General features: G+C 42.4%; 1 protein-coding gene across 2 annotated transcripts in view; it reads right to left on the bottom strand.

The window, feature by feature from the left end:
* The window catches only part of MAOB (monoamine oxidase B), a 54,655-nt gene extending 34,980 nt beyond the window's left edge, over positions 1–19,675 (bottom strand). The window contains exons 1-3 of one of the 2 annotated variants that reach the window (XM_077342868.1): positions 19,502–19,675; positions 6,639–6,733; positions 6,208–6,345 (exon numbers count right to left, since the gene is read on the bottom strand). In XM_077342868.1, the coding sequence (XP_077198983.1) occupies positions 6,208–6,345; positions 6,639–6,733; positions 19,502–19,550 (282 nt within the window). In that variant the 5' untranslated portion in view covers positions 19,551–19,675. Of the gene's footprint in view, positions 1–6,207; positions 6,346–6,638; positions 6,734–19,364; positions 19,479–19,501 lie in introns of those variants that run through there. The other variant, XM_077342869.1, reaches the window with a different exon arrangement.
* Positions 19,676–20,551: the final 876 nt, after the last annotated feature.

Here is a 20,551-nt window from a genome sequence, read left to right as displayed (position 1 = left end):
CTGCAGCAGAGCCCCTGGAGCATTCTTTTAATTTTTACAAATGGGGTATTGCATTGTAACGTAATACCCCATTCTTAAAAATCAAAATTGTGCAGCCCCCCCGTATACACACACCATGCAATGCAGTGTAACCTTGCCACCCTGGCTGTTTCATCCAGAGGCACAAATCTGGAGCAGACCGGGTGCAGTGGAGAAAATGTTCCCCTGTCTGGACTTGGGAAGAGGCAAGCCCAAACACCCAGCAGCAGCCCTGCATGGTGCCACTGTTGCAGAATAGGTCCCTGTGAATGTTGCTGTTTCAAAGCCTCCTTTATATTTCCAAGGTCAACACCTAGTTTCTTTACCTCATTAGTGAAATGTTCAAAAATTAACAGCATTAAATCATGAGAGCACTTGAAAAGTATAGCAGCCCATTTACTTTAAAATTAACATTTGGGAATCCAAATCCTTTTCACGTAAGAAAAAAGTTACTTGGGATTCAGTTACTTATTCTAGCACAGAACTGGATACCCCCAGTTCTTCTGGGGAGGATTCTGTATCTAGCAACAGACTTATGTTTAACATAAGATGACCAGATTGTCCCCCTTTTGGAGGGACATCTGGGGGCACCTGGAAAATTGTACTACAAATTACAAATATATATTACAAAATATATATATTATAATACTATTTTTTGTGTTCTATGAAAATTTTTGTTGCTCCATATAGACCAAATTTTTAATCATCAAGAACCCCCCGGTCAATCAAATAAACAGGCATGGTTTTCAACTGTTGTTTTGAATAAGTGTAGATTCAAGTGGATAGCCATGTTGGTCTAAAGCTGCACAACAATATTTGAGTCCAATAGCATATTTAAGAACAACAAAGATATATTCAAGGCCTGAGTTTTCATGTGCATGCACACTTTCTCAGACAATGGAGCAAAAATCATAAGAATACAGATATGAGAGAATAAATTAATAGTAAATTAGTAAACAACATCACAACAAATATGCAGCTTGATGATGAAGATTGGCTAGTTCCACAATCTGCCTTTGGGTTCAGTTATCATTCACAAAAATATGGGGGATATAAAAATGTTAAGGTACTGATTAATGGCAGATGCTTTCCCAGTTGTGGAAAGAAGTAATTAATAGAGACTTGTTGCTAGTCCCATCCATCTCCACCCAAGCATGTAAGCATCCGCACAAATTACAAGCCCTGCTGTGTTTGTTCTCCTGTCCAAAGACCAGGGAGTTAGATTCTAAATTACATTACATGCATACTTATATCACATTACAGTTCCATTGTCCCAAATGAAAAGAAGAGGGTATTGTAAGAAATAGAGATATAAGAGTTGAATGAGATTAGCATATGTAGTGACATAAGAAACCAGTATCCCTATTGAGTCCTGGGAATTCCATTGTTTTTAGTGTTGTAATAACGTACATTTCCGGAATCTCCCTTTCTAATCTGTTCTTGAATGTATTTGATATCATGGATATGAAACAATAATGACACTTCTATACATACACATGCAGCTGCCTAATACTTAGTCTGTCCATAAGTCTAAGGTTAGTACTGAATGGTTCACCAGAAGAAGAAGAAGAATTGGTTCTTATATGCCGCTTTTCCCTACCCGAAGGAGGCTCAAAGCGGCTTACAGTCGCCTTCCCATTCCTCTCCCCACAACAGACACCCTGTGAGGTGCGTGAGGCTGAGAGAGCCCTGATATTACAGCTCGGTCAGAACAGTTTTATCAGTGCCATGGCGAGCTCAAGGTCACCCAGCTGGTTGCATGTGGGGGAGCGCAGAATCGAACCTGCCATGCCAGATTAGAAGTCCACACTCCTAACCTCTACACCAAACTGGCTCTCTCCTGGCATTCCCTCTTGTTGCCTGACAGTGCCACAGGCACTGGTGGGAGGAAATAAGCAGGAGTAAACATTGTTCAGCAGGGGGAGTATTCTACTACTAGGACATGGCCCACCCCCAAATTAACACAAGCAAAATTCAGCACAAGCAAAATTCCTCTTCCCTGCTGACATGGTTAGGGTAGGTTTGGTGTAGTGGTTAGGAGTGTGGACTTCTAATCTGGCATGCTGGTTTTGATTTTGCACTCCCCCAAATGCAGCCAGCTGGGTGACCACGGCACTGATATAACTGTTCTGACCGAGCAGTGATATCAGGGCTCTCTCAGCCTCACCCACCTCACAGGGAGTCTGTTGTGGGGAGGAGAAAGGGAAGGTGACTGTAAGCCACTTAGAGCCTCCTTTGGGTAGAGAAAAGCGGCATATAAGAACCAACTCTACTTCTTCTTTCAGGTTATGGGGTGTATAAGTATTCTTTGACATTATTATACTTTTAAAACAGATGGATTTATAGTAACATAAATTCTCAAGTTAGGGTTAGGGTTAGCCTATTCATGGGTCCAGTTGGGGAGTTTGCAGGTTTCATGGGAGCATTAGCAGCAAGGAGGAAATTGTAACATGGTTAGGAATGGCTATGCGGTGTATAAGAATTCTTTGACATTAGCGTAAATTATTCAGATAGGGTTAGGGTTAGCTTAGTCATGGATCCAGTTGGGGAGTTTGTAGGTTTAGTGCAGCGGTTCCCAACTGCCCTAATGCTGTGACCACTAAAGCAGGCCTTCTCCGCGGCTTCCATGACCTCTGAGGCGGTGCAGAGGAGGCCAGTGCTATGTGGTGGCCACTGCCGCTGAGCTGTCTCTGCAACCACCGGGAAAGGGCCGAATGACCCCTCAAGGGGTGGCAACCCCCACATTGATAATCACTGTTCTAGAATTAGGCCATTTCAGTTCACACCTTTGTATGTTTTTTGCAATGTTGCCAATACAAAGCATGTTTTATATATATATACTAGTATAAAAGCTTGCTGTAGATAAAATACAGCGGGCTCTAGCAGGGCCCCCTCAGGGCAGGGCAGGCAGCATGGAGAGTGCGCAGGTGGGCACAGGGCTCAGGAGGAGGTGGTGAGCATTCCCACCTCCCCCTGCCTCCTCCCAGAGCCCCGTGGATGGCCATGGAGGCAACTGTGGGTTTTCATGGTAAAGTGCAGCGCACTCTAGCCTCCCTCTCCACCTCTATCCAGAGTCCTGCAGAGGAGAGCCAGTTTGGTGTAGTGGTTAGGAGTGCAGACTTGTAATCTGGCATACCAGGTTCGATTCTGCGCTCCCCCACATGCTGCCAGCTGGGTGACCTTGGGCTCGCCACGGCACTGATAAAACTGTTCTGACAGAGCAGTGATATCAGGGCTCTCTCAGCCTCACCCACCCCACAGGGTGTCTGTTGTGGGGAGAGGAATGGGAAGGCGACTGTAAGCCGCTTTGAGCCTCCTTCGGGTAGGGAAAAGCAGCATATAAGAACCAACTCTTCTTCTTCTTCTTCTTCTGTTGTGGAGTCCACCACTGGGTTTCAGGGTGAGGTGCAGAGCACTCTGCCCTCCCTCCACACCTCCCTCGGGCACCCTGTGGAGGGCATTGCAAGCTTGTGTGAGGTTTCGGAGCAAGTGGCAGAGCACTCTGCCCTCCCTCCCTGCCCTTGGAGTCCAGCATGGAGCTTTGGGGTGAGGCGCAGAGCACTCCACTTTCCCTCTCCGCCTCCTCCTGGAGCCCCTCAGAGGACCTTGCAGGCTGGCGTGGGACTTTGGGGCGAGGCATGGAGCATGCCGCCCTCCCTCTCCTGGACCCTGCAGATGGCCATCCATCTAGGGCAAAGCCCTGTGATGTCCCAGACCTCTATCCTCCCCCTCACCCCACCAGTCAAATAAACCTCATGTGCCGGTGGTGATCGGGGCGAGTGGCAGGTGGGAAGGGGGCCCAGTTGTACCTTCTTTCAGGGTAAAGTAGTATCTGGCCATGAGGCTGCATGAGCGTCTCATGGCTGGCTGCTGAGGGCAGGCACTGCAAGGGCCATGCAGCCAGAAGCAGAGCCCGGACAGCCAGACATGTGCTGGACAGGGTTTAGACACTGGTCTGCCCATAGGGACGCTTTACAAATATAAAGAGCTGCTATGTGGTACAGATTCTACATACATACATACATACATACATACATACATACATACATACATACATACATACATACATACATACATACATACATACATACACTAGACACAAAGCCAGGGATGCAATGGGTGCTAGAGGTCCCCCCCCAGTGGTGGCGTGGCTGGTGCCTGCACATACTTACCGTTGGTGGAGGTGCCATTGGAGTCCATGTGCTGGGGAAAGATGGGGTAGGCAGGGACACAGCGAGCCTCAGAGGGAGCCCCTCTGTGGGGTTGCCTCCACGGGGCTGCCTCTGTGTGGCCACTGCTGCCTCCATTGCCAGGGCAGCGCAGGCCTCCATGGCGGCAGCGCCTCAGCAGAGCAGTCCGCCGCAGCAGTGAGCCCCACTTCAGGTGGCAGGCAGACCTGGCTTTGCCGGGCGCTCAGATATGCCCATATTCCAGGGCCGGACAGGGCCAGAGAGCCCAGTACAGTCTCTACCCTGTAGGCTGTTTCTCTTTTATTATAAGGGCTAATGGTTAGGATAGTATGTGTATATGTGTTTTCTATACATCATCTGTCAACAATTTCTGCCATTGTTTCAACTCACTGAGAGGGATCAGAATCCATTAAAACTACTAATCTGAATAAAATATTCAATTTTAAAACAGTTATTTTCCCTATCCACTCATAATAATTATTTTCTAATAGGCATACTCTTCTCCATAGAAAACATTCTGCAAATTTAGTACTACAAAGAAAGTCTCATATTACAGAATTTTAAAAAGCACTTCAATTAGTGGATTTAATTAACTCTGAATCACTCAGCGGTAAAGCAGTAAGAGGTTTTACATGATCCATAGTAAAGCTTTCAAAGATACTGGGAGGAGAATCCCTTCTGCTTCAGTGCCTTCTTGCATAAGCCTCAGTTTTGCCAGTTTTAAATGTAAAAATGCTCCAGACAAGCATACAAAATCCATATAAATCTTATTTTGTAACAACTGAATTAGATAAATAACTATTCCAGTTAAATGAATGAAAAGTAGAAATGAGGCTTCAAGAAGATCTACCTCTCCCCCGAGTTATGGGTTAACATGTTGCTCCCTATTAACCCTCCCAAGATGCTTATATGGCTTTCTGTTGAGCAAGGGTGGGGAGAATATTTTATTCCACTGTCTGGTTGGGGGGGGGGGGTCTTCAGGCTTCAAGAAACCCCAGAAGTGGCACAATCGTGCAGAATATGGTTCGGAAACATAGCTGTGTAAATGTCCACCCAGGGCCTCTCATCTCCCCACCTCCTCCAGGCCCATCATTGGCCATTTTGAGAATTAACAGTTCTTCTTTATATATATATTTACACACACAAACAATGCAACCCGCTATGATACTTAAAGTATCCAGTATGTTTTTAGAGTTTGAACTTAGAAGAAAAACCTGGGCTTTTTAATAAGAACATAGAATAAATGGAAACAAGAGTATTTTCCAGTTCAGCACAGGCATGAACTTTCTCCTTGTCAAATGCCTGTATGCCAGGATATCTCTAATTATCCAGAATTTCTTTATTGTCCACCACTCTTGTCCTTCCTTTATGAAGAAGTAAAACATACTCTCGGCCAGAAAAAATTAATTTTAAAAAATAATGAGATCTTCTTAAAACTATTCAGTAGAGCAGTATGTCAAATCGATTTAGACATGAAAGAATTATAGAGGAACTTTCTCATCACATTTTCAGACAGATAAATGCTGTTGGCTGTTATGAGGGCCCCCTTCCATGGGAATCCTTGTACCAAAAGACGTACCACATTTAAAGCCACTTGGCCCCAGAGTGACACCCTCCGAGTTTTTATCACGGACTTGCCCCGCCCCTTTCTCTTCCCACCGACCCCTTACTGTTTTATTCTTACCACTCCACAGGAGCGGTTTACAGATGGGGTATTTTGCTAGTGTAGTGAATAATTGTTTACCTTTGCGTTCAAGTAGTCTCAGAGAAGGCAAATGCTAGCCATTCTGACTGCCTGAACCAATGCAAGATTTAGTGTGCCTCCAATACTAAATAATGGTGTACATTGCCAACAGTGTTTGGTAGATTATTTTAATCTCATGTGAACCTATACTCAATAGGTTACTCAATAATACCTACATTCCCAGACCAATATGAAAGATGCATAAGTAGCTACCAAAAACCTGTAAAAGCATTTTGGAACCAGGTCTGATCTTACCTTCACATGGTGAATAAGATGCTCTACTTCGTTGACTTTGTATGTCTCAAGCCCTAACTCCTTAGCAAGACGCAAGACACGGTTTTGTGTTGGCCCCACATATGCTCCTCCCAAGTCTACATACTTGACTTGATTATTCTGGTTGGAAAGAAAGGGGAAAACAATCTCTTTGTAAATAAATGTTAAATGAAAGCCAAGAGCACACTTTTCTGCAGCATGTACTTTTCTGTGAATTTGTATGGACTAAGATGGATGCCCCTAGAAAAGTGAAGATTAAGGGAGCAAAAGAAGTTATCAAAGTATGCATGGCAAAGATATATTAATATATAATATTAATAAAACATATTGTGTTGCTAGTGCAACAAGTACATGAATCAAGATTATATCTGCTTCTCTAGATATGATTTCTGCATCACTGTGATGTGACTTACTCTTGCAGTGAAGGTTCTGCCTCCAACTCTGTCACGGGCTTCTAGTACAACAACGTTCAATCCTGAGTCAAACAGTAACTTGGCTGCAGACATACCTAAAAAACAAATGAAAAACGACATTACAGTTTCCCTACCTCAAAAGCATTTCACAATATCATGGAAGACTTAGCTCTGAAAATGGGACCTATCAAAAATTTCAGTTGTTGAAACACCTGAATGTTGACATAACAAAGGGTGAATGGACTCAACAAAGAAACTGTGTATAGCCAGCATTAAAATTCCATTGTACAATCAGGATGGATATAGTTAACCATTCATCATACAGAGCCTCAACAAGTGTAACTTCAAAGATTTCCACGATCCCTTCTGTTCCACAATTCTTAGCTGTTTTATGGATATTGCAAAGTTTTTGATAACTGAAAATCTCTCTTAGCCTCGAGTTTGCAATTATAAATGGTACATAACTTATAAACACATCTGTCACATTAAAAGTTCCATAGTGCACATTATTGCATATTCTGTTAAATGGTTGGAGTTAGTAGTTTCACCCAAAATGTGACAGAAATGTTAATTTATTCTATAATATAGTACTGATCACTAAATAACTGAGTAATGTATGTCAGAAGATAAGTAAATCATACTTCTCCCTTTGCAAGAGTTCAGCTTTTGAGTAAATGAAGAACAATTTTGCAAGAACGGAAGAGTTAAACAAAGGACAACACTTGTCTTATACCTAGGATTTTGCAGCAGGCAAGATTAAAAAACAGTAGAACAAGTTTGATCTTAATTTAAGAGGCATATTAGGTTAGTCTCTCTCATCTATCTCATAAACTCTTACCTCCCCAGCTGCAAAAAAATGTAATTTCAGTTCTGCTGATTTATCTATTTAACCCTATTGGCTACAATGTGCAGGCAAGCAGAAAGCCTGGAGCTTCTCTTCACCATCCACTTAAGGAACACTGTGCTTTCTCTGCACCAGTCTTTCTCTTTTTTTTACCACTGAGAAACCCAGGAAGCTTTCTCTGGGCTCTGAAACACCCAGAATTAGCATAATCATGCAGAATATGATTGGGAAGCATAGCTCTGTACACAACCACTTGGGACCCCTCCCCATTCCCTCCAGGCCCATCATTGGTCATTTTGGGAAGGAAGGGTGGGTCAACATGACCATATATGGTCATATCACCTGATAAATGTTTAACAAGTTTAAAAAATATATTAACATTCATTAACTCCCACCCATTTGGGAAACCCTTCCAGAGATGTCAAGAAACCCCAGGGTTTCACAAAACCCTGGTTGAGAAAGCCTGCAATATGTTCTTATTAGGAAAATGTTGGCTGCTAAGTAAAAGTGAAATGTAAAGAAGTAGAGACTGTAATAATAAAAGAAACCAGAATATAATTAAAGAATATCATAGGGCAATTTATGTTACAGGCAATTTTGATAGAGATTATTTTTGTTTGTTTTCATATGTATTATTATTATTAATACATAATTATTATTAATTATGCATCACTTCATTTTAATTATTGTAATTAACAACAAAAGAAATGCACAAGTCTAAAATTCAGACAATAGTACCTACCTATAATAATAATCTTTATTTTTATCCTGCACTTCCCATAAGGCTCAGGGTAGGTATCGTTCATAAATCCAATAAATACAGTTACATTAAAAATGATACAAAGCCAAACCCATCCGCCAACAATTAATCTTCAATATTAAAAGCTAAACATTAAACCTTAAATATTAAGAGGGGTAACCTTTTTAGGGCATATGTAATTTCCCTAAGCACTCAGTTTGCATTGTTTAGTTACTAAACCATACTGAAGATGGTATTCCAACAGAGATCTATTACCAGTGTTTCCCAGTTTTCCAAGCACATCTAATTGGGAAAATTATTCTCAGGGAAGTGTGTGCTGCATGACTGACACAGCCAGTAGCAGTTCAATTTTCATACAACTGGCACATGCTCATCTCTGCTATCCTCTTGGGTTGCTATCCAACACCAACAAGGTAGCACAGAGTAGTTAAAGGGGTATAGAATAAAATTTAGGAATGGATTGCTGGAAACGCAAGGGGAAGAAAACAGCATATACCATACTAGAGCTTTGTGTTTGGAACAAAACCAAATTTGATTTCTCATGTATGGTTCCTACAAAGGTTGGACTAAGGTTACATCTGACCTGAGCCACTGAGTATCTGTGGCAATTCAGAAAGCTTAAATCTGATATCTCAAAAAAATCAATAGAATAAAATTAATAGAAGTAACAAAGATTCAACAAGGACAGGTTTTATTTGTACAAAGGGTAGTGCTTCCATAGAGGAAATGCAGCAAACCTTCCTAAGTAACTATGGCAACCTGCTATCAAACATCATCCCCTTGAAGACACTGCAACTGTGAGGAGACTTACAAGGCCTTCCCAGGGCAAGCTTAATCTGCAGAAATTGCTCAGTGAGGGAGAAACAATCTGTTTTCAAATTACTGTATTTTACTGAAATGTCAACAGTCATAACAATTATTTGATCTAAAATGTTGTCCTTTTTGCATTCCTGATGGTTTTATCTTTTAACAATCATGGGCCAAAACTTTAAATCAAAATGACAAATGGAAGAACCTGTAAACATTAAACACTGTGTCAACATTAAATATCTAGACAAACTCTGTGTATGTATAAAATGTGACCCTTACACAGTAACCTGAATATTGACTGCAGGTAAACAATACTTTTGAAGATACTCTCAGAAGGTCTGCTTTCTGGACCCTTGCCCAAAGAAGTAAGGAGGATGGCAACCAAAGATGGGACAATGCTGTTTTTCTTGAGAGGTCGCATTTTTTTAAAAGAAAGAAATACATTTTAGAGAGGTGTTGTTTCAGCATCAGTGGCGTGGATAAGCTTGAACAGGAGCTCTTCAAATGGATTTTTCTACTCTCGCCCCCGCCCCCCGCCCCCCGCACAGAATTTACACAGAATTTAAAATAGTTCCTCTACTACATTACTTTCTCTTGTAAAGGAGTCAGAGAACAGGCAATTAAGATGTAACTGAGCTTTGGAGTAATTTTACGATTAAATGGCAAATCATTATGTTGAACTCAGAATATCTGTAGCTTAACCTAGCTGTAGCTTAACCATGAAAAAGGGCTCTAATATAGACTACAAAAAGATTTAACAAGACTTATGTAATCAAATTACACAACAGAAACTATTGAGAATGTCCTTGGATCACATTAAGCTGTTATTTGCTTCATCTCAGGTCCATGAGGCAACTATAAATGCGGTACCCTGGGAAAGCAGATTGTATTGTGCCACAATTATTGCCACCTGTTTCATAAGAGTAACAACTCTGACTATACAAAGATGGGGGAATTCCTCACCCGGAGAAGCCCAGAGGAGCTATAGACTTTTTAAATGGTCCTTTCATATGGTTGGGCCAGCCCTGTGCAGTAGTTCAAAACTCTTAATCAAAACATCCCCATCATCTGGCTATATTTATCACACACATCCTAAACTTGTACAGCAAAGAGTTCTTTGCAAGCACAGGCATGATCAACTATGCAGTTTACTAAATACACAAAAAAATACAATGTATTCTTTTGCTCTAGAAAGCAGTTTCCTCGGTTTCCTTTGAAAGCCCCAGTGCTCCGTTTATTACATTACTTTGCCTGAGACCTGTCTTTAATAACATTAGGATCATTAGAATGGGACAGCACAATATAAAGAATCTGATTACTGAGCTGCTGCTGAGATATCGAACTTGGCATCAAGCCTCTTCACTTTGGGTTTGCTTACCATCAATCAATCACTCTGCTACATTTGCTTAACATGCTGAAACTGCTCAACTTTCTATGTTCATGTTGTTCTGGTGTTCGTAACAGTTCCTCAAACTTTTTGGCAGACATTTTTCCTTTTCTAAACTAGCCATGTACACGCCTGTCCTGTGGCCTTAAAAGTTTACAGTGAAAAATGACAAGAAAACATGGCATATGATGGAAGCCCATCTCTGGAGGAAACTGGATCTAGGTGGGTCGGTGCTGCTGTTTACACTCCTTTCTCCATAACCGGACACAGAGAGTAGTAGTGGGTCTTGAGTTATTTCACCCCTGCTGACTTCCTTGTGGAGTACCTCAGGAGGCAGAGCTCTCCCCCACGCTTTTTAACATCTTTATGCACCCTCGAGCACAGCTTATCCGGAGTTCAGGGATGGGCTGTCATCAATACACCGATGACACACAACTCTATCTCTCTTGGTCAGCCTCTAGGACTCTCCCCAGATCCATTTGCCAGAGGTTTGGAAGCTGTGACTGGGTGACTTGAGCAGAGTCGCCTGAAACTCAACCCCTCCATGACAGAGGTCCTATGGTTGGGTAGGAAGGGGGACAAATGGGAAATACACTTACCCACCCCAGCCAGGACACAACTGACATGTCCCAGGCCATGAATTTGGCCTGAGCTTGTATGCTTTGCTAACCATGGAGGCACAGGTCAAGAAGGTAACCCAACAGGTGTTTTTTCACCTTCATAAGGTGAGCCTCTTGTGGCGCAGAGTGGTAAGGCAGCCATCTGAAAGCTTTGCCCATGAGGCTGGGAGTTTAATCCCAGCAGCCGGCTCAAGGTTGACTCAGCCTTCCATCCTTCCGAGGTCGGTAAAATGAGTACCCAGCTTGCTGGGGGGTAAACGGTCATGACTGGGGAAGGCACTGGCAATCCACCCCGTATTGAGTCAGCCATGAAAACGCTAGAGGGCGTCACCCCAAGGGTCAGACATGACTCGGTGCTTGCACAGGGGATACCTTTACCTTTACCTAAGGTGAGGCTATTAGCGCCCTATCTGTCCTCTGAACACCTAGCCATGGTTATCCATGTGACGGTCACCTCAAGAATTGGTTTCTGTAACTTGCTCTACATGGGCCTGCCCTTGTCCCTGACCCAGAAATTACAGCTGGTGCAAAATGCAGCTGCCAGTGTCCTAGCAGGTATACCTTGGAGGGCCCATATCTAGCCAGTGCTGAGGCAGCTGCATTGGATGCCAGCTGTGGCCCAGATCAGGTTCAAGGTTTTGGTTTTGTCCTTTAAGGTCCTTTGCACTCTGGGACCCACATACTTGAGGGACCGCCTATCTCCCTATCCCCCCACAAGGCCTTGTGCTCTGCAGGTACCAACCTGTTGGTCATCCCCAGCCCCAGAGAAGCTTTCCTCGCCTCGACCAAGACCAGGTCCTTTTCGGTTCTGGCCTCTCTCTGGTGGAATGAGCTCCCAGAAGAGCTGCAGGCCCTGCAGGAGATTTCAACGTTCTACAGGGCCTGCAGGGCGGAGCTCTTCCACCAGGTCTATGGTTGAAGACAGTGCAGGGGTAGGCTGGAGCCCCCCCAAAGGAAGGCCTGCCACCAATCCTGGAACATCATTGATGGTGGCCAGCCAAGGCATTATCAATTCCTCTTTTGGCAGGAGTACCCATGTGGGATGGGTTTATTTTTTATGCCATGCTTGTGCTTGTACTTTTATTTTAATGGGGTTTTTAATGGGTTTTATGTATTGGAGTTGTTCTGCTTCCACAGCAGTCATTTTCTTCAGGGGAAATCAGTTATAATCTATAAGGCCCCACCAGGAGGCTGGCAAATCTAAGTTCACATGGGACTTTCTTCTGAGTAATAGTAATAACTATTTAGTTGCCCCTTATGGGTAAAGGAGAGAATCACAGTCCAGGTGCTGTTATGACAATAACATTTCAGGTTTCAGATTCTATCTCCTCTGGCTTCATTCTTTTGATTCAGGTGCCAGATAATTTAGTCTCAGTGTTCAAAAATAGAAATTCTATATCTTTCTTCATTATATGGTATTTCCTCAGCAGGTTCTCAACACAGTAAAATCAAGTAAAGCTGCAGATCTGTATATGAGCGATGCAGGCAATTAAAATGCATATCATGAACTGTTTGATCAGCTGCTTCAGTATGCCACAAACCAAGGAAGCTAGATTCAGTGCTTATCTGGACAGCATAAACAACATAGAAAGAACATCTGGCAAGAACCAAAAAGGGGCTATGTAGAAATCCCATTTAAACAAAAAGAAAAACATCAGACGTCATATAGTAGTCAAGGATACATATGATCCAGGACAGCAGAAAAGAAATTCATTGTAAACCCCTGTGGGGCTTAAGTCCAAAGAAAGGTTGTTGGAGATGGTGGAGAGGATTGCAAGTTCAACTGAAATAATATGTTATAATACATATTCTATGCATCTTCTAGGATATTTTAAATGCAACATCCATAGCACCCTTTGGTCTTTATGAAGACACGTGTAAGAATGTATTGTTGCCAAATTCTAGGTTAAATACAAAGTTGATTTACAGGTGCATGATTGACATCTAGTTTCTGTTCACTATGCAGCTGCATCATATTGAACAGCCATAGTAACTCAGTTACTATATTTGAAGCACATAAGCTTTCTTAGGCTGAATAACTTGCCAACCTCCAGGCAGGGCTGATCATCTCCCAGAAATAGAGCTATTCCCCTGGAGAAAATAGCTACATTGGTACGTAACATTATATTCTGCTGAGATTATTCCCCTCTCCAAACTCTGCCCTCCCCAGGTTCCACCCTTAAATCTCCAGGAATTTCCCAACCTGGTGCAACACTAAGGACTGGAGAGAGTAAAAGAAGGAAAAGGGTGCAATGTGAATGTTCATAATATGGCTCTTGGGGACATGTCACTCCTGAAGAACTGCCTTCATATAACCACAAGTTAGATGCATTATTCCCTCACGTTACTATTCATCCAATGGAGAAAAGCTCAGCAAAGGAAATCATTGATGGATCCAGCCCAACATAAACGGGAACAGAATTGGTATTAAATCCATGGGTTCAGTAAGGCACAGACACTCAGCTCCAACAACCAACAACTTTGGTGACCCCCGCCTTACAGCACTGCAGGCTGGGGAGTAGGGTTGCCAGCTCTCCCCTGGCCAAAAGCAGGGGAATGGGGGTAAAGGGTTGCCAGATCCAGGTTGGGAAATTCCTGAGATTTGGGGGTAGGGAAAACTGGGACCGCAGTGGGGCAAAATGCCATACTGTCCACACTCCAAAGCATCCATTTTTTCCAGGGAAACTGATCTCTGTAAGCTGGAGATGGGTTGTAATTCCAGGACACCCTCAGGTACCACATGATGGCTGGCATCCTTACTGGGGAGTCAAGTCTGGGTTGAGACATGGACCAGACATCGCCCTACGTATGTACAGATCAACAGAAGGATCTTCAGCTGTCAAATAGATTCTATGCCTCAGAAATAATCTGAATTTCTCATGTGACCAATGGGTAAACAGGAAAAGAAATGACATATTTTTTTATAAAGTAAGGTGATATAAAACATTTTTGAAGTGAATTAGGGATTACGGTAAATTGCCTTGATGCTTTGTAGTCACATAACTGCCAATTCCTGAACAATACCATGGCATCTGTACAACACTGAATTTGCAGTATTAAGTTCAAAGTTTCAACAATTTACAGGAACTGTGCCTTCAAAATCAAAGTCTGACTCTGGTTAGCAGGCAGCAGTTATAAAACGCTGATATAAGTGCAGGTGTATTCTTAGGTCCAACAAACTGATGATAAGAACAATGTTGCATTCTTATCTTTAGGGGTAGGTAACTGTCAACACTTTAACAGGAGGACTCAGGGGCAGCTAGTGAGGTTTCTAAGCTGCAGATGTAAGCTGGGAATGGCTTGGGTGATGAATAAATTTGCCTCCATGCTGAGCTACCTTTGCCCTTTCCTTTCCCTCCAATCTTATTCTCCAGAAGCCACTATGGGGGAGGGGGGAAGCAATGGATGACTGGGAGAACTTTTGATCTGACAGACCAGAAGTGATCCTTGCGAAATTGCTTTAAAATCAATATCTGTGACTCAGATGCAGGATGGGGCCAATAATGTATGCGGTGGAACTGAGATTTACTTTATCTGGATCTTGATATGAAGGTACAATGTTAAATTAGCATCCTAAATATGTGGAAGGCCTGGAGGATCATTGTCCATGGGGTTGCGATGGGTCGGACACGACTTCGCACCTAACAAAAACAACAAAATATGTGTACTCAACTAGAGCAGAAGGCTATTTATAAAGAGGCCTCTATATTATAGCTCTGCCCTGAGTCACAATGATTGATTTTAAAGCAATCTCAACTAAGTCCAACTTTTTGAAAATTACTGTCGATAGTTCAAAGTCTGAAGTAATTGTGTAATGTGTAATTTGTAGACTCAAAGTGAGAGTTGAGAACTGAAGAAGGCCATTTGGCTGAAACGTGTCAGGGTTACATATGACCCTTATTGGGGAATATTTAATAATTTCATTTTTTCTCAGGCTATTATTTGGGCCTAGAAATTGTGTTTAATCATTTCTAATAAATACATGTATTTTTCATATAAGTATTTGAACTTTGTATGTGGAGAATTTAAATTATTAGGCATGTCTATTTTGATTTCTTTAACCTCTGATTTAGCATAAGGCAACTTTTGATATGTTTGTTCAATGTGTGGCATCTGAATACAACTTCTGAGAAAGATTTCAGCAGACCTTTCCAGAAACTGCATACTTGCTGAACAAACTGTGTTTCCACTTCAGCTGCGTTATTAGACATCTTTCCCTTAAAGGCGCATTAGAACACTGAAGTATGGCTAACCGGTCCTTCCTACAGCAATGCAAGGTAATTGCCCCCTCAAGTCTGCAAGCATGAAAGATTATTCAACATGTTCATCTTGAACTTTGTTTGATATGTGTGGGGGGGGGGGGGAAGCACCCAAGTTTAAAAATAAAATAGCTTCAAACTGTCTGAGGGTGAAAAAAATGGACAGGCAAAGCAGGGTTACCTCCCACCCAAGTATCTTAGATAGTATTCATGCTTATCATGGATTTCAAAGGTGGTATTTCTGCTGGCAATTATTTGTGATTCTAATATACGAAAAGGTTTAATGAGAGAGTGCAGATGACAGAAGCATCAAAACTTCATAAGAAATATATCTGAATAAGTTTTAAATCCCTAGATACTGGTTTGGCTTTCAAGCTGTCATTTTTTTCCTGATGAACACATGACCCTGCCTTGCACTAAATAAGACCATTAGTCCATCACTGTCTACTCAGACTGGCAGCAACTCTGCAGGGTTTCTAGCTGAGGACTCTACCAGAGCCACCTTGGTGTAGTGGTTAGGACTTCTAATCGGGTGAGCCAGGTTTGATTCCCTGCTCCTCCACAGGCAGCCAGCTGGGTGACCTTGGGCTCATCACAGCACTGATAAAGCTGTTCTGACCAAGCAGTAATGTCAGGGCTCTCTCAGCCTCATCTACCTCACAGGGTGTCTGTTGTGGGGAGAGGAAAGGGAAGATGATTGTAAGCCGCTTTGAGACTCCTTCGGGTAGAGCAAAGGCAGCATATAAGAACCAGCTCCTTCTTCTGTATAACTGGAGATGCCAGGGATTGAACCCATAACCTTCTGAATCCCAAGCACTAAGCTACAACCCCTACCTAATGAAAAAACTAGAATCGCTGATATGAAAATGGGGATTTCAAAAAATCATATTTCACTTAATCTACAATGAAAGAAACTTGGAAACACTTATAATCCAAAAACAGATTAGTATCACTCTTGCTTTAAATCAAAATTCCAGAGACAGAGTTACCAGGAGTGGACAAAGTTAGCTGTAGCCCCTCCCTCCAGCAGCTTTGTGCCCCCACATAATTTTAGTCAAAGTATCATGAAAGTTTTGCTCAGTTACACTTGCAATAGCTTGTAAATTACTGCAATTTCTGTGATGGCTCTCCCATTAAGCAAATCCAGGAAAGGGGCTCTATTTTAGTGTAATATGCAACTCACACCTGTCCCTTAGATTCTCACCATCCATGAGGGTAGCTGTTCTACATAGAAGGAGGAGGAAGAGGTTTGTATATTTAGGATTAGTAGCATGTGCCCTGAGAAAACAGAGGTTGAACAAATATTCGTCCATTTTTTCCTTTACATTCTTCTCAACCCCCACTCCTTAAAAAATCTACAGCATTTCAGTTGTCTCCTTTCATTGAGAATTAGAAAAAGGTTGTTATGCTTTTCAGTTAACATAAAGAAATTTTTTTTTCTTATGATGAGTTTTGAATGCTCAAGTTCACTGCTCCCCAATGAACCATTTTAACTGTGCAATCCTAAAATCAATTATACTTTTCTAAATCCAGTGTGGAGTAGTGGTTTGAGTCCTGGACTAGTATCTGGGAGGCTCAAGTTAAATTCCTCACTCTGCCATGGAAACTCTGCTGAGTGATCTTGAGCCAGTTATACTTTCAGCCTAACCTATCTCAAGGAGTTGTTGCTGTGAGGATAAAATGGAGGAAAGAAGAAGTAAATTACTTTGGGTTCCTATTGGTGAGAAAAGTGGGATATAAACAAAGTAAATTAAATTGAAACCAATGGACTTAAAATTCAGAATTGCTCTGCAACTGTGTGTATATAAAGATTTTCATATACAAATGATCAGCAACTAAAGTTGAAGCAGCCCCAATTAGGAGATTTTTCTATAATGTGGAATAGAATGTCCCACTTCCTACTAACGCCATAACATCTCTGTTAAAATCAGCTACAGGCTCATTCTAGGGCATGAGTTGTTAAGCCATGCTACAAAAAATATATAGGAATTCCATAATGTATCCATTTGAGTGATGATACATTGGCTATGGTTTTGTTAATGATCATAAAGTAAGATTTCTGAGTACAAATATCAGAGTAAATTTCAGAACAGGTAGAAATACATCATCAAATTCCAATAAAGCGAAAAGGGTTTTAACTCTTTAAAGTTGTATGGGTGTTTTGTTGTTGTTATCATTACCACCATTTTATGCCACCTTTTCATCCCACCTAAGGCAACCAACAAAAACATTAGCTTAAAATATTATATAAAAATAAAAACAATTAAAACATAAACCAGAAGAAAGTGTCATTGAGTGACATCCTCTTTGACTCCTTCAGGTAGTAAAAATCAGGGTACAAAAAACCAGCTCTTCTTTTTTTCTATTTCATTTGGGAACTATAAGCTTAGAAAATCATAATTAAAGGGTGGAGGTGGCACTTAACTAGAGGCATTTTCTGAATAATTATGGAATTGTAGAGGTAACAATGCATAGATTTATAGAACAATGTTAGGCAATATTTTAATATTATTTTGTAAATGTTCTGACTGGTTGGCTTTGAATTCTCAAGGCAGATTGAGAAGCTAGTTCTGTGCCCACTATTTTGTATAGTATTTAGCTCAAATTAATCATAAAATATTGGATAAAATGTATTTAATTGTTCAGACTAGATCTCTGTGCCCAGAAACTACCAAGAACTGAACTCAACAGCAATAAACTGTTAATCCACCCAGGAATAAACTGTTAGTCCACCCAGGAAACAGCAATAAGCTGTTAGTCCACCCAGGAAAGCTCACATGGCAGTTACTTTCTGTTTGTTACAACAGAGAAGCTGTGTCTTTACCCACTGCAGGCAAGCTGACATGACCAACTTCTCTCTAATGGCAGCCTACAAGGAGCTACCTCTGTTGAATTTCTCCTCAAGCACCTGCTAGAGGCACAGAGAATGCTAAATGTATGATGTTAAATCGACCACAGTGTAACAAGGATACAACTGTTAAAACATCAAATAATATTGATAAATAATATATATTATTAATATAATATGAAAAATAGACAATAAAAACAAACTAGCAAAGGGTCACAATTCAAAGCAGAGAGAGAATATTAGTGAATTTTAAAGAATCAGTCTGTAAAAGTAAAACCTCAGAGTCATACTTTAAAACCCTCTCTTTTTTTATTTCAAAAAAGAGGGAAAGCTCCGAGACCGACAACCTCCTTGAGCAGCCAGGGCTGTGTAAGTGGTGACATAAGTTTTGACTATATACCTAAGACTGCATTACTTTATGCCGTTAGAAAATGGAAACCCAGGTTCTGCTTGCGGCCCCACCCACATGCACAGTTCCCTAGGTCCAAAATTCTTCTATTGAGATAAGCACAATCTATCAATTTTTGCTGGAACTCATGGATGGAGTGTGGGCCCTGTTCCTGACTCAAGCAACAGGCAGAATTAAAACACTCACTCAAAGAGAGAGAGTGAGAGAGAGAGAGAGTTGTGGAACAAACACCCCACTTCTAACATCACAAACAGCAGCACTTCTATAGGGCAATATTACTAGGATCTCCACCAGAACAAATTACTGTCTAAGAGGAGGGTCTGCAACAGTCTCCTTTCAAACTTAACTTCTGGGGGTTCTGATTCCATACCAATGTCTGGGATGAGACATTCAGCATTGATAACAAATTCCGAAAATACAAATTCCGATAACAAGTTCAGAAAATACACACACACACTTATGTCCGGCACTACAGATACACCAGCCTAGCAATTAGGCCACCACCCTTTAAGCGCTGTGGTCTTTCAGGCTTGGCATTAGAATTGGTGTGCTGAGGGCAGGTCAAGAAGTTCTGCTGGCCCTCGGGCTAGAGCATGCCAAGGTCCCCGATGTGCCTCTACAGAGTGAGAGCTAAATCCCCTAGTTGGACAAGGGCGATTTCATGAGAGAACCGCGAGCGAGGGAGCGAGCTGGCTGGCTACCCGCCGGCTCAAAACCCAGGCGAAAGAACAGGCTGGTAGTCCTGCAGGAACCTGCGCGCTAAGCAGCCAGGCTCCCGTCGCGTCCCACCAAGTCTGAAGAATCTCTCCAGTCCACAAGGGTCGCACCACCGGGCCCGATCCTGCAAAATGCTCAGCCCTCCACGCCTTCCTCCGCCCAGGGTCAGGATCTGGCCCTTTCTCCTTTCTCTCCTTCGTTGCACTAACCTGAGATGCCGCCCCCAATAACGACCACATCGTATTTATTGTCGCTCATGGTTGCCTCCTTCTTCTCTGCTCTTCAGCCGACGCTCCTGCTGCAGCCTCCAAAGCGCCTGGCTCGGCGGCAATTCCCCAGCAGCAGCAGCAGCAGCAGCAGCAGCCCCCGTTTGTTACCCGCCCCTTTGTTCAGCCCAGCGGGGAGCTCCGCCTGCTACTCCGTTATCAACTGAGGCAACTAAGGCGAAGAAGAGAGAGTCGAGCCTTTCCAAAGCTCCCCTGAAACATACAATTAAAGATAGGAAATGTTATGTCTTAAAAGGCATACCGTAAACTAGCTTTATTCTTGGCTGGAATCCAGTTCTTTAAGAACAGTTTCAGAACAGGCAGAGATCCGTCAGGTGTGGCTTTCCTGCCATGGAGATGTGGCAAAGTGAGGGCGGGCTTCACCAGTTATATTTCTGAATGGCAGGCACCTGTTAAAGCCTGAGATCCTGAGATGTCTTATTTCGAAATAAGCAATGGAATAGCAAAAATGCCCACTGCGGTTGACAGCAGTCTGCATTTCATGCTTTTCTCTTCTATGTTTCCACACAACCTTTCTAGTGAAACCCACAAATCCTCACTGACAGGTCAGATACATCATCCCTTGGCATCTTAGGAAGTTCTTGCTTGCTTGATACTTCTGGGGATTTAGGTGGGCAACCCATATTTCCCAGTAGAGCCACGGTTCCTTCCCAGACTCTTTCTCCTTCAGCTCAGAGAAGAAACCAGATTCACTACTGTCTTCATACAATTGTTCCATCTGGAGTCCATCACAGTTTTGCCATCTCCCTCAGAGCTACCCGATGGGCAAGGCTCCTTGACAAAGATTCCCTCTGGAGCTGTCTTTAGGTCACATTTAGGGCTCTGCTTGATTAGAATCATTATGCTGTTCCCAGTTGTTCCATAACCAAATCCCCAAGCCCTTGGGATTTTGTATCAGCTTTTGGTGGCTATGGAAATGGTCTTCATACCTCTCTGCCTTGCTAACATCCCTGCCTTTCCTTTTATTCGACT

This window comes from Paroedura picta, chromosome 6 (assembly GCF_049243985.1).
Source record: "Paroedura picta isolate Pp20150507F chromosome 6, Ppicta_v3.0, whole genome shotgun sequence".
Classification (NCBI taxonomy): Eukaryota; Metazoa; Chordata; class Lepidosauria; order Squamata; family Gekkonidae; genus Paroedura; species Paroedura picta.
The sequence above is the reverse complement of the archived record's forward strand: the minus strand, read 5'-3'. Positions and strand labels throughout refer to the sequence as shown.